Genomic DNA, 13,523 nt, shown 5'->3' on the forward strand with positions numbered 1-13,523 from the left:
TTTTTTTTGAGATAGGGCCTTGCTCTGTCGCCCAGGCTACAATGCAGTGGCAAAATCATGGCTCACTGCAGCTTTGACCTCCTGGGCCCTAGCAATCCTCCCAGGCCTCAGCCTCCTGAATAGCTGGGACCACAGGCATGTGCCATCAGACTCAGCTAATAATTTTTTAAATTTTTTGTAGAGAAGAGGTCTCCCTAATGTTTCTTAGACCGGACCCTGTTTATCAAGTTTTGACAATGCACCAAATATTATGCCAGGCATTCTGCGTGTTATTGCAATTAGTCTTTATAATCCTATGAACCCACTTTTCAGATGAGGAGAAAAGTATGCAATTGAGGTAAAGTAACCTGCCTGGGGTCACGTATTTAATAAGCCTCAGGTGTGAATGAATTCATGGAGGCTTGCTTTGTAGTAGAAACCACTATCTGGGCAGTTAGAGTCTCACTTTATTAAGTTTTGTGGATTTTCATAATTTTATCTCTGTCCTGATTATAGATATTAAAAGATACTCTAGCTGCAAATATATCAGCTATAATGCTAAACTGGAATATACCAAAATTAAAGAATATTCTTAACTCTTTTTTGTTTTCTTTACTCCCCTAGGCATCAAAGGGAAAAAAAGAATGTTTCTACGCAACCCATTCAGAACAAAGAATATGTACACAATGAAACAGATATAAAACCAAAATCCAAGAACCCTAAAAGAAGCTAAAATTCTGTAATTACGTAGGCAAACGCTTATTTCCCGCTGTTTTAGATTTTGATGCTGGTGGTAGGGGAGGAGTTACTGCAGCAGCAGAAGAAAAAGCATGGTCATTAATAGCACAAACTTAATTCCTTGCTAGTTGGGCAACCCTGGGCAAGTAACCTTTTAGAGCCTGTTTCCTGAAGTGTAAATTATTACAAATAACACCACTTCCTTTTTGAAAAGAAAAGAAGAGACAAGACAAGACAAGACAAGACAGGATCTATGTTGCCCCAGGCTGGCCTCGAACTACTGGGCTCAAGCAATCCTCCTGCCTCAGCCTCCTGAGTACCTGGGACTACAAGCACAAGCCATCCTGCCCAACACCAAAGGTTGCTGTGAGTCTTAGACGATACACAAAACTACATATCACAACGCCTGGCACTTGGCAGGTTATTATTAGAAAAATGTCTAGAAAGTACAAAAATCACTTTTTGCTTCAAAGTAACAGGTATTGATCCATCCCATTGTAAAGTCAGAATTTCCTCTAAATGCTACTTCAGCTCATTTTTCCTAGCTTTCTCCCTATTATGGCAGCCCACTTCACACTGCATGTCACCTGTACCTCTGCTAGTACATCACTACTTCCGCTATAGAGTACAGTAGAAGCTTCTACTGTAACTTGCAGCATCTCCACCAGTCTGAAAAGTAAGCCCACTGAACAAAGATAGTAATTCACGTTTAATACGTGTTTTCAAAAGACAATGACCACCAGTTTCCACAATGGAAAAGACCAACATCTACCATCTAAGTTTTTCCTGGCAGATCATTCAACCAAGCACTTCACTGAAAGTAAGACTTCTCAGGTATCAAAAGAACAATTTATCCACCTTTACCTATAGGAATTACTGATGCCTATTTCCTATGGTTGTCTTGCTAAACTGTCTAAAACTGCTTCACCAATTGTTTGCTAAGCACTGTATTTAAAACAAGCATTTAAATAAAATGGCTTCTTTGATTTATTAAATTAAAAAAAAAAAAAACAATCATTTACCTTCTATCTCCACCAAAGGTTCTTGGGTAAACTCCTGAAAGAATTTGTAGAAGAACTTACTACAAGCAGCCAGAACAGCCTTGTGAGCCTTAAAATGGTGTCCTAGGTAAAATAAAAAAAAAAAAATCATACACAAGCACGAAAATCAAATGTATTGACTATAAAAAAGACTTAAAAATCATATAAAGCAAAATAGGTCTTCCTTCATTGCATAACTATAGAAGTTATTGAACTAAATGCAGGATATTCTTGGCAGCTATCTTGGCAAATGTTAATCTCAATTAGATATAAAGCTAAATCTTCACTTCGCACCCCTTTAGTTTTATAAAGCCTAATTTACAACAGTAGGTAAGGAGCCTCTTGACACTTTGTTATTTCCAATTAAGTAGTGAGAAGCATATCCAACTCAGTTGAAACTGCTAAATAAAAGGACAACCCAAAAGGTCGCATATCATTTGGAAAGAGAGAAAAAGCCGTAAGCACAAAGCTGGATATGTCTGCTATGAAAAACATTTTAATATGCCTAATATTTGGAAGCTCCATCTATGGTAGACCCATAATTTTAAAAACAGCTTACTTGAGAAACCTATTTTCACTAAACAGAAAACATACCCAAGCTGGATTTCCTTCCATTATAGAGACAACTCCTAAGACTGGTAAAGACCCCATTTTATTTTGGAGATTCTCAAAGGGGGTATGAGTGCTGCAAAGGAATCTCCCTCATTCTCCCTTCAAGACCATTTGGGAAACTAGAAAAGAAATCAACACTTCCCAAATGACTCCTGTAAGGGACTTCTCAAAGCTTACCAACAAGAGTCTATCAACCAAACATTTTGAGACATCCTGTCCCCAACGACATCATCTTGCACTCAACAGGATGTAACAAGTTAAAATGAGATGAACACCAGACTACGTGGAAAGCATAACTGACCAACCAGCCTTCTGCAGCACGCTCTGTGTGAGTGGACACTGACAAGTGCAATCTGGTCCCAGTGCACGCACTCTGCAGACTTCGGTAGGGAGACCATAGAGGATGGGTAAAAAAAAAAAAAAAAAAAAAAAGGCGGGTGTCCGAAGGACAGAAAAAAACTGAGGCCAAAAATTCGCTCCTCTACCCACTGCCCTACCCACCGTCGACAATTAGGGTGATGTCAGTAAACCGGTCCTGTTCTCGCTGTTCATTCAATCGGTCGAGGATCATTTTATGATGTTCAGGGAACTCCTGAAGGCATTCCATCGTCTCTTCAGCCTCCATGGCCGTCGGGCTGCTCTACAAAAGAAGAGCATGATAATGTACACCCATGAGCTCCAGCCGAGGAACAAAACCCCTAAAGCATAAAACAACAACAAAAAAACCCAGCAACGTGAAAAGAAGGGGGGAGGGTGAAGCAAGAGGAGAGGAAGGCGAGGGAAGAAAGGCGAGCCGAGCGGCCGCGGCGCGTTGAGACCGGAGCCGCGGCCGCGGGACTCCGAGCCTGACCTAATTGGAGTCGGGAGACGCGAGCTGGAGCGGGGTGGGCAAAGCGCCGGAGGCTCCGAGCGCCGGGGCGCGCAAGTCCAACAAGGGAGGGGACTCGACAGCCGTGGCGGCCCTCTAACGGCCCGCCAAGCCCTTCTGCCCGGCCGGGGCTCCCACCGCCCCGGGACCCGGTCCGGCCCGCGACCCACAACGACTCTCGGGTCGCCTCTCCCTCCCCCGCCCTCCCTCTTCTCCCCCGCCCCGACCGGGCCGGCACTCACTGAGGGAAGGAGGAGCGGCCCAGGCTTGCGCGTCACTTACGTCGACGCACACCGTCACCGCGTCGAGCTCCGGCTGACGCGAACGCCTTCCGGGCGCCGACCAGCAAGGGAACGGAACACGCCTCTACCCACACCCCTCAGTGGATGGGCGGGGCCAAGCGCGGGGATTTGGCGCTCACGAAAGGCGAGGGCTTGCTCTCTGAAAAGAAACCGGGCAGCGGTTTCTTGGGCTTGGGCTCGTACAGGGTCTGGCAGTGCTAGAAGCTGGGAACCTAAGTCGCCACCCTTCCACCTCTCACCCTCCCCAGCTTGACTCCAGGGGCGGACACTTCCCAACCCGAGCCCAGAATGAACTCGCCAACCGTCCTCACAGCCCAGCTGCTGCGCGGCCCCTCCCGCCCCGCCCCCTTCCTTCCAAGACCTTGGTTGGCCCGCCTTACCTAGCTCGTGAGCCGCCCTCCTTCCTCTCCGTCCCTCAGAACCTCTTGTTCCTTGCTTTCCCCTCCCAGGGCATAATGCTCCCCACACCTTTCCTGACCCCTAACCCGTGGGTCGCCCTCCATTTTCTTCGTGAGAGCCAGGGCTCCCCCTCTGCTTGGGCCCCGCTGGCGCACGTGCGCTCGGTTGGGCACCCGGGCGGCCGCGGCGCCGGCAGCGGCGGGCGCGGGCGCGAGCACGTTCGGGCCGCCCGGAATCTTCCTCCGCGAATCGCGCCTTCCCCGCGCCCGGCCGCAGCACGTGCTTGCTGGGCTCAGGACCTGGAGCTGCTCAGAATTACTTACACCGGATCCCCTTACTGCAGGCCTTCCCCACTCCTTTAAAGAGTCCAGGTCGGCGCAGTGGCTCATGCCTGTAATTCCAACACTTTGGGAGGCCTAGGCGGGCGGATCACATGAGGTCAGGAGTTCGATACCAGCCTGGGCAACATGGCGAAACCCCGTCTCTACTAAAAATACAAAAATTAGCCGGACATGGTGGTGGGCGCCTGTAATCCCAGCTATTTGGGAGGCTGAGGCAGGAGAATAGCTTGAAGCGGGGAGGTGGAGGTTGTAGTGACCTGAGGTAGTGCCACTGCATTCCAGCCTGGGCGACAGAGCGAGACTCCGTCTCAAAAAAAAAAAAAAAAAAAAAAAAAAAAAAAAAAGGCCAGTGACTCACAGTCAGCTGCATGTGACTACTTCCTTAATTCCTCCAAAGAAATATTATATATAAATACATTTTGAGGATAATTCTGTAATTGAGATTTACTTTTTTTTTTCTCTCAAAGAACTTGAGAATTGGGATTACGGAGGAACTCAAATAGCTATATGCAAATAATGTAGTCATAACTTCAACAGACATGTATTGAGAATCCTAGTACTAGGCACTGAGAAGTCCAGCTGTGAACAAGGTATATGTGGTTTCTGCCTTTCTGAATCTTAAGTCTGGTAGAGTGCATAGATATTTTGAACAGTAATTGCCTAGGTGCTTACTGATGAGTTTTGCAACACCTGAAGAACGAAGTAACTGGGTGTCAAGGAAAGCCAGCTGACCTGTAAGAAGAGATGTGGGCGGGCGCGGTGGCTCATGCTTGTAATCTCAGCACTTTGGGAGGCCAAGTTGGGGAGGAGGAGTTGAACCCAGGAGTTTGAGGCCAGCCTGAGCACATAGCGAGACCCCATCTGTATTAAAACAAAAAATGTTTTTAAGTGATGTGAAGTCTAAGTGTTCTTAGCCAAAAGTATAGCACATGCGAAGGCACCAAGATTATAGCATTCAGGAAACTGAAACAATGTTGCTGGATAGACGCACAAGGGTGCCTTATAAACAGTGTTGAAGATGTTAGATTTTATTTTTGCAAGGGGAATCCTTGACGCATGGTGACATCCTAAGATTTACTTTTTAAAGAGATAATTCTAGCCCCAATTTGGAGAACAGATTAAATGGGACAAGCTGCTAGGAGTAGAGATCAAGTGGGAGACTGTTAGTAATGTAGATGAAACCATGGGGGAAAATGGAACTAGAGAGCTGGTCAGAATCTAGAGATAGGCTGGGTGCAGTGGTTCAGGCCTGTAATCCCAGCACTTTGGGAGGCCCAGTCGGGGAGGATCGCTGGAGCCCGGGCGTTCAAGACCAGCCTGGGTGGCATGGTGAAACATCGTCTCTACAAAATACAAAAAAATTAGTGATGGTGTGCATCTATTGTTCCAGCTACTTGGAAGACTGGGGTGGGAGGATCGCTTGAGCTCAGGGAGGTTGAGGCTGCAGTGAGCTAAGATGGTGCCACTTCACTCCAGCCTGGGCAACAGAGTGAAACCCTGTCTCAAAAAAAAAAAAAAAAAAAAAAATCTAGAGATAGAACCAACATTAGCTGTAAAGCATGCCATAGATACTAAATAAATATTGCTGGATATATTGGTGACAAGGGAGAAGGAAAAGTCAAAGATGGCTCCTGGATTTCTGGCTTGAGCCAGTAGATTGTTGGTACCATCTACCAAAATAGGAAATACAACTGGCGGAGCTGAATGGGGGGAGAGGATGGAACGAGAGGTGTTATTATAAGGAGATAATGTTAGAGGCCCTTGGATATATGGGCCTATATATAGTTTAGGGAAGAAGACTAACCGTAAAGATAGAGATTTGCAAGTTTACAGCATAAAGGGAATATTGAAGTGTTAAGAATAGATGGGATTGTTTAAAGAGAGTCTGCAGGAGTGACAGGCTAGCAGCTTGTAGATTGAATTGGTGTTTTAAAATATTATCATCAGCTGGTGGCTCATGCCTGTAATCCCAGCATTTTGGGAGGCCGAGGCGGGTGGATCATGAGGTCAGGAGTTTGAGACCAGCCTGACCAACACGGTGAAACCCTGTCTCTACTGAAAATACAAAAATTAGCCAGGCATGGTGGCATGCGCCTGTAATTCCAGCTACTTGGGAGGCTGAGGCAAGAGAATCGCTTGAACTCAGGAGGCGGAGGTTGCAGTGAGCTGGGACCGTGCCACTGCACTCCAGCCTGAGCAACAGAGGAGACTCCATCTCAAAAAAAAAAAAAAAAAAAAAAAAAGGCTGGGAGCAGTGGCTCGCACCTGTAATTCCAGCACTTTGGGTGGCTGAGGCAGACAGATCACGAGGTCAGGAAATCGAGACCATCCTGGCTAACACGGTGAAACCCCGTCTCTACTAAAAATACAAAAAAATTAGCCGGGCGTGGTGGCGGGCACCTGTGGTTCCAGCTACTGGGGAGGCTGAGGCAGAAGAATGGCATGAACCTGGGAGGCGGAGCTTGCAGTGAGCTGAGATCGCGCCACTGCACTCCAGCCTGGGTGACAAAGCGAGACTCCACCTCAAAAAAAAAAAATAAAAAAACCACATAAATTAAATTAAATATTATCATAATTGTTATTATTCACAGAGCCCACCACCGTGCCTGGCTAATTTTTTGTATTTGTAGTAGAAATAGAGTTTTGCCATGTTGTCCAGGCTGGTCTCGAACTTCTGACCTCAGGTGATCCGCCTGCCTCCTCCTCTCAAAGTGCTGAGATTACAGGCGTGAGCTACTGAGCCTGGCCACGGTATTTCTTAAGATGAAGAAATTGGACCCAAAAATAAGCTTTTTGGAAATTCCAGTATATAGGGCCGCTCTTCTTTTACAGCAATTGAATTTAACCAAATGGAGAACCCTTTTCTACATAGGATTTGAGCTGTCCAGTTCACTATAATCCCCACCAATTTCTAATGTTTTAGACTCAACTATCATTCATTTTCTTTATTTGCTTAGTCCCTAAAGGCACTTGAGTTTGGGACTCCTAGTCTATAGGGTCAGAATGGAAGAGAGTGTAGGACTTTTTATCTAAAAAGTATCAATGTTTATGGATTGAGTAGAAAAGGAAGAAGCTGAAAGGACTGAGCACTGCAGTTGAAGAAAGATGGAAAACTGGAAGAGTATGACATCAATAAGGCCGTGAAAGGAGAGTGTTTCAAAAGAGAGGGTGTGGGCCAGGTGCAGTGGCTCATGCCTATAATACCAACACTTTGGGAGGCCGAGGATCACCTGAGGTCAGGAGTTCGAGACCAGCCTGACCAACATGGAGAAACCCCATCTCTATTAAAAATACAAAATTAGTCAGGTGTGGTGGTGACAGGCGCCTGTAATCTCAGTTACTCTGGAGGCTGAAGCAGGAGAATCGCTTGAAACCAGGAGGCGGAGGTTGCGGTGAGCCGAGATGGCGCCATTGCACTCCAGCCTGGGCAACAAGAGCAGAATGCCATCTCAAGAAAAAAAAAAAAAAGGTGTGGTTAGCAGTACCAAATGCTACCAAGTGGTCAAGCTAAAAAAAGATTGGAAATGGTCTGGTATATTTAGCATCATGAATGTCTTTGGCAGAAGACCTTAGCAAGAAAAGATTTAATGGAGTTCCGAGGGGAAGAGAGGGGAGGTGAGAAGTCTATATTCAGGTAGGTTAAGGAATAGCTAGGAAAATTGGGACAGCAATTTTAGAACTTTCATTTAAAAATGAGAGAAGAGTTGAAAGGAGTACCTATAGAGTCTAGCCAGTTTTACTATTTTTGTGTGTTTGGATGGGAGAGACTTAGGCTATTTAAATGATGTGGGGGAAGGATCCAGCAGAGGAAGAAAATGAAAGTACAAGAGGAAAAGGAGCTAATTGTACAAGAGAGGGATTAATGGATTGAAAGTTATCAGGAGTGTAGATTTGCTTTCAAGAAGTTAAGGAAATTCCTATCAAACTGAAGAGCTCTATTTTCTTCGTGAAATAGATGGTCAGGTCATCTACTAAAAAGTCAAGAATAGGAGAGAAAAAGTGTTTATGTGTTGGGAATGAAGAAGTTTGAGACTGGAAGATGTATTAGTTATCGAAGGCGATGTAACCAATTACCCCAAATCCTAGTGGCTTAAAACAATATTATTATTTCACATTTTCTGTGGGTCAGAAATCTAAGTGTCACATAGTTGGGCTTTCAGGGTCACTCACAAGGCTCCTATCGAGTTGTCAGGTAAGGTGGCTTTAATCTCAAGGCTCCAATGGGGAAGGATCTGCTTCCAAGGTCACTCAAGTGGTTCTTGACAGAATTCAGTTCCTCCCTGGCTCTTAGACTGAAGGCTTCAGTTCTCTGCAAGGCCTCTGTTCATGCCAGGCTCTCCACAGGACATGGCAGCTAGAGTCAATCAGAGTGAGAGCGCAAGAAAGGGTGAGCAAGACAGAAACCAAAGTCTTCTTGTATTCCAATCTCAGAAGTGACATTCCATCACTTTTGCCATATTCTATATTTTAGAAGTAAGCCACCAGGGTCAGCCTACATTCAAAGGAAAGTAATGACACAAAGGCAGAAATAGCAGAAAGCATGATCATTGAGAACAATCATAGATGCTGCCTACCACGGAACAGAATGGAAAGGATTTGAAATGGACCCTGGACACAGTAATAACACAGTAGCATCAACAGGAAGCACAGCAGTAATAGCATGCAGTAGGAGTTGGTGGCCAGGAATTTATATGATAGCAATCTGCCGGACATTATGATTTCCACTAGTAACATTCGTAGTCAGGTACATGGTAAATGACTTAGAATGAGTTAGTGTTAAAACACAGTTCCCTGTGGTGCAGATGTTGTGCCAGTTAATAAGCAGGTTTATAGATTTTCTGTGGAATCAAAATAGATTATTCAAACTTAGAATTAACAAATAGTTCTGGCTATCCTAGTTTTATCCAGGCACTTTTATAGGTTTTAAGGCAACATTAGGAAGGAAATAACAGAGTGGTTAAGAAGGTTGGTTTGGGAGCCTGAGTTGAAATCTTGTTTCAACCTAATAGCTGGGTGATTTCAGGCAAGTAGTTTAACTTCATTAAGCTTCCATTTCCTCACCTTTGAAACAGTGTTGTGGGAAGCAAATGAGGTAACATACAGGAAACACTTGGATTAGTAGCTGGTATACATCAGCTTTCAGCAAGCGGTCATTATCGTTGTATTCTAGCATAAGATTTACATTCTACCTGCTGGACTTAAAAAAAAAAAAAAAAGTGGCCAGGTGCAGTGGCTCACGCCTCTAATCCCAGCACTTTGGGAGGCCAAGGCAGGTGGATCACAAGGTCAGGAGTTTGAGACCAGCCTAGCCAACATAGTTAAACCCCGTCTCTACTAAATACAAAAATTAGCCAGGTGTGGTAACGCGCCTGTAGTCCCAGCTACTCGGGAGGTTGAGGCAGGAGAATCGCTTGAACCCAGGAGGTGGAGGTTGCAGTGAGCTGAGATTGCGCCACTGCACTCTAGCCTGGGTGACAGTGAGACTCCGTCTCAAAAAAAAAAAAAGCATTTATGGAACAAAAAATTAGCTTGTCTTTGTGTTTGCCCAAAGGAACTGAAAATTCAGGGCATCCCCAATGAGCCCTCAGATGCAGCAAGATGAAAAAAGGATCATGACAGGTCCAAACATTTTTGGAAGAGCACATGATATTTTACATATGCCACAAGTAAGAAACTGACACAATTGTTAGGGCTATTTCCTTCTTTTCTTTTTCAGGCAACCTGCTGGACTCAGGAAAGCAGCACACACTTAAGGAAAGTTACTTAGTTGTTTCCCAGCTGGTGGATATTGGCCTTTACTTAGTAAACTAATTCTGGCTTGGAAACTCCCAATTTGGAGGGTACTGCATCATTCCTGTGGTGCTGGGAAAGAAGGCAGGACAGGGCCCAGGTAGCAAAAATCACAGAAGACAGTGTGCTAAATAGGGATTGCACACCAGGCCAGACGTTTTCTTTTCAGCAGTGTTGTTCCCAGTGGCGGCTAAATCCTTTGTCCAAGTTTGGCTCTTGTCCCATCTTGGCATAATAATATGAAATGCACTAACAACCAGGTGTGGGAATAGTTGCTGCTCTCCTAAATTGGAGACCTCCAGGACGTTGTTATTGTCAAAGGGTCCACTAATATCCAAGTGTTGCTGCCTTTATTGTTTTATTTTTATTGCAAACATGGAACTCATTGGACCCTGCTCCTTGATCTTTTTGTGGATCAACCTCTTTTCCTCTACCTCTTAGCGCTGGAGTGCCCCAGTTCATCACTTTTTTCTTTTTTCTTTTTGAGACAGAGTCTTGCTCTGTCGCCCAGGCCGGAGTGCAGAGGATATGATCTAGAAAACAAACAAAATTGGCTGGGCACGGTGGCTCATGCCTGTAATCCCATCACTTTGGGAGGGCGAGGTGGGCGGGTCACTTGAGGTCAGGAGTTTGAGACCAGCCTGGCCAACATGGTGAAACCCCACTTCTACAAAAAGATAAGCCGGGTGTGGTGGCGGGCGTCTGTAACCCCAGCTACTCCGGAGGCTGAGGCCGGAGAATCGCTTGAACCCTGGAGGTGGAGGTTGCAGTGAGCCAAGATCGCACCCCTGCACTCCAGCCTGAGGGACAGAGTGAAAAAAGAAAAAAAAAAAAAACCCGAAAGATTGAGAGAAAAAAGCAAACTGACTATAGGCATCTCAGAACCTGAAGAATGACACAGTGGCAAACTCCTTGAATTTTCTTTTTACATGTCACAGACTTTGAGTTAAAGAAGCTGGACAAGCCAGGAATGCCAATGAGCACAGGCAAAAACAAAACTCTTAACGAAAGCCTGCTCCTTAGCCAAAGGCTCAGGAAAGGGGCTGTCTAGCAAAACAAAACTTTTAGACAAAAGTCATAGTATTGAGGCCAAATACCACAGTAAGAAATGTGACCCCACCTGCATCCATGTCAGAAGGCTGTGGTGGCCAGCACAGGGGCTCCTACCTGTAATCCCAGCACTTTGGGAGGCTGAGGCCAGCGAGTTTCCTGTGCTCAAGAGTTCAAGGCCAGCCTGGCCCACATGGTAAAACCCCATCTCTTCTAAAAACATGAAAATTAGCCAAGTGTGGTGGCACGCCTGTAATCCCAGCTACTCAGGAGGCTGAGGTGGGAAAATCACCTGAGCCCGGGGAGGTTGAGGCTGCAGTAAGTCAGTGCCCTTCAGCCTGGGTGACAGAGCGAGACCTGTTGTGGTGAGGAGCCTAAGCATCTGCCTTCTTCAGGCTATAACAAGGCACCTCAATTCCCACCTTTTTAGGGTGGTGTCAGAGGCCAAGTAGCAGCTCAGACTTTCATCCACACCCAGCAGTAACAAGGTTCTCTTTCCTCTTCTCCTAAGGTAATGTCAGAGGAGGCTTGATGGAGAGTCAGGACTTTCACCATTATTCTGCAGGAATAGGACCATCTTCACTTGCAGTGCTGATGCAGGCCATGAGGGGAGCCAGAACTCCTGCTCTGCCCAGTAATAACCAGGTGCAACCTCCTCTTTGGGTGTCAAATGGAGGTCAGGTGGGAAACTTGGACTTCTACCTCCATCTAGCAGTAATGAGCTGGCATCCCACCTCCTTCCTCTATGGGAGCAGTGTCATAAAAAGCCAGGTAAAACAGATGGTTCAAAGAAAACTCAGAGGCTCATAACTTCTGAAAATATACAGGTTTCAATTTTTAAAATCACTCATACTTCAAAGCAAAAATCAGGAAACTCTCAAACTAAATGTAAAAGATAATAAATACATGCCAACAGATAAAAGAGTTGTTGTAATTAGTAGACAAAACCATGATAAAAGCCATGATAAAAAATACTTCAAGGAGAAATTATGAACATGCTTGAAACATTTTTTTTTTTTTTTTTTTTGAGATGAAGTCTCGCTCTGTCGCCTAGGCTGGAGTGCAGTGGCGCAATCTTGGCTCACTGCAAACTTGGCCTCCCTGGTTCATGCCATTCTCCCGCCTCAGCCTCCCAAGTAGCTGGGACTACAGGCGTCCGCTACCATGCCTGGCTAATTTTGTTTTTGCATTTTTAGTAGCGATGGGTTTCACCACGTTAACCAGGATGGTCTCGATCTCCTGACCTCGTGATCCGCCCGCCTCGGCCTCCCAAAGTGCTAGGATTACAAGCATGAGTCACTGTGCCTGGCCGAAACAATTTTTTTAAACCTCAGTAAAGTAATAGACAATATAAAGAAGAAGCAAATTGAAATTTTATAACTGAAAATTCAATAACTGAAATTAAAAGTTCAGTGGATGAGCTGACCGGCATACTAGAGAATACAGAGAATTAGTGAAGTAGAAAACAAAAGAATCAAAACAACCCAATTTAAAGAGCAGAGAAAAAATTGATGGGGAAAAAAAAAAAAAGAAAACCAAAAATAAGTAGAGCATCAGGAATCTGTGGGGCTATAATAGAAGATTTAACATTTGTGTTCTCAGAAACCCTGAAGAAGAGGAGAAAGAGTGAGGCTGAGAAAGTACTTGAGGAAATAATGGCTGAAAACATCCCAAATTTGGTAAGATTTGGTAAGATTCAAGATGCTGACCAAACCCTAGAAAGTATAAACTAAAATAAATCAACACCAAGAAACATAATTAAGCTTATAAAAATTAAAGGCAAAAAAAATTATTGAAAGCAGTCAGAAAAAGAAACAAAACCCAAAACTTTGCCTACAGAGAAAAACAGTTCAAATGACAGCAAACCTCTGATCAGAAACCACAGAGGACAGAAGGAAGTGGCACAATATTTTTTATGTTGCTGCTGCTCAATTCTCAACCGCCTATTGAGATTCCAAATACCCATTTATTAGGCTTTCTTGTCGTACACTCTATGTCTTTTCCCATCTGTTCTGTATTTCCCATCTCTTGTCTTTTCTCCTTGTTTCCTCATGGACATTTTCTTATGATTTTTCTTCCAGTTCACTAATTCTCTTCAGCTGTGCTAATCTTCTGTTAAACTCATTGAGTTATTGATTTTGCTGCTATATGTTTCATTTATTATTATTTTGAGACAGAGTCTCACTTTGTCACCCATGCTTGAGTGCAGTGATGCGATCTCAGCTCGCTGCAGCCTCTGCCTCCCAGGTTCCAGCAATTCTCCTGCCTCAGCCTCCCGAGTAGCTGGGATTACATGTGCCCACAACCACACCCAGCTAATTTTTGTATTTTTAGTAGAGACGGGGTTTCACCATGTTGGCCAGGCTGGTCTCAAACTCCTGACCTCAAGTGATCCACCTGCCTC

The 13,523-nt window shown here is 44.9% G+C and overlaps 1 protein-coding gene and 1 long non-coding RNA gene across 15 annotated transcripts in view; one reads left to right on the forward strand and one right to left on the reverse strand.

The window, feature by feature from the left end:
- LOC129465007 (uncharacterized) overlaps positions 1-1,714 on the forward strand; it is a 70,454-nt gene extending 68,740 nt beyond the window's left edge. Inside the window, exon 3 of the long non-coding RNA XR_008651823.2 lies at positions 604-1,714. This is a non-coding gene — a long non-coding RNA (uncharacterized lncRNA). The remainder of the gene's footprint in view (positions 1-603) is intronic.
- Positions 1-13,523, reverse strand: part of ZNF131 (zinc finger protein 131) — a 105,779-nt gene that overhangs the window by 51,784 nt on the left and 40,472 nt on the right. For 2 of the 14 annotated variants that reach the window (XM_055246606.2, XM_055246605.2), the window contains 4 exons: positions 8,450-8,633; positions 5,012-5,140; positions 2,871-3,009; positions 1,740-1,841 (listed from right to left, as the gene is read on the reverse strand). In XM_055246606.2, coding sequence (XP_055102581.2) covers positions 1,740-1,841; positions 2,871-3,009; positions 5,012-5,140 — 370 coding nt within the window. In that variant the 5' untranslated portion in view covers positions 8,450-8,633. Of the gene's footprint in view, positions 1-1,739; positions 1,846-2,870; positions 3,010-3,219; positions 3,679-3,919; positions 4,131-4,261; positions 4,590-5,011; positions 5,141-8,449; positions 8,634-13,523 lie in introns of those variants that run through there. The other 12 variants (XM_063619864.1, XM_063619865.1, XM_063619863.1 and 9 more) reach the window with 12 other exon arrangements.

This window comes from Symphalangus syndactylus, chromosome 16 (assembly GCF_028878055.3).
Source record: "Symphalangus syndactylus isolate Jambi chromosome 16, NHGRI_mSymSyn1-v2.1_pri, whole genome shotgun sequence".
Taxonomy (NCBI): Eukaryota; Metazoa; Chordata; class Mammalia; order Primates; family Hylobatidae; genus Symphalangus; species Symphalangus syndactylus.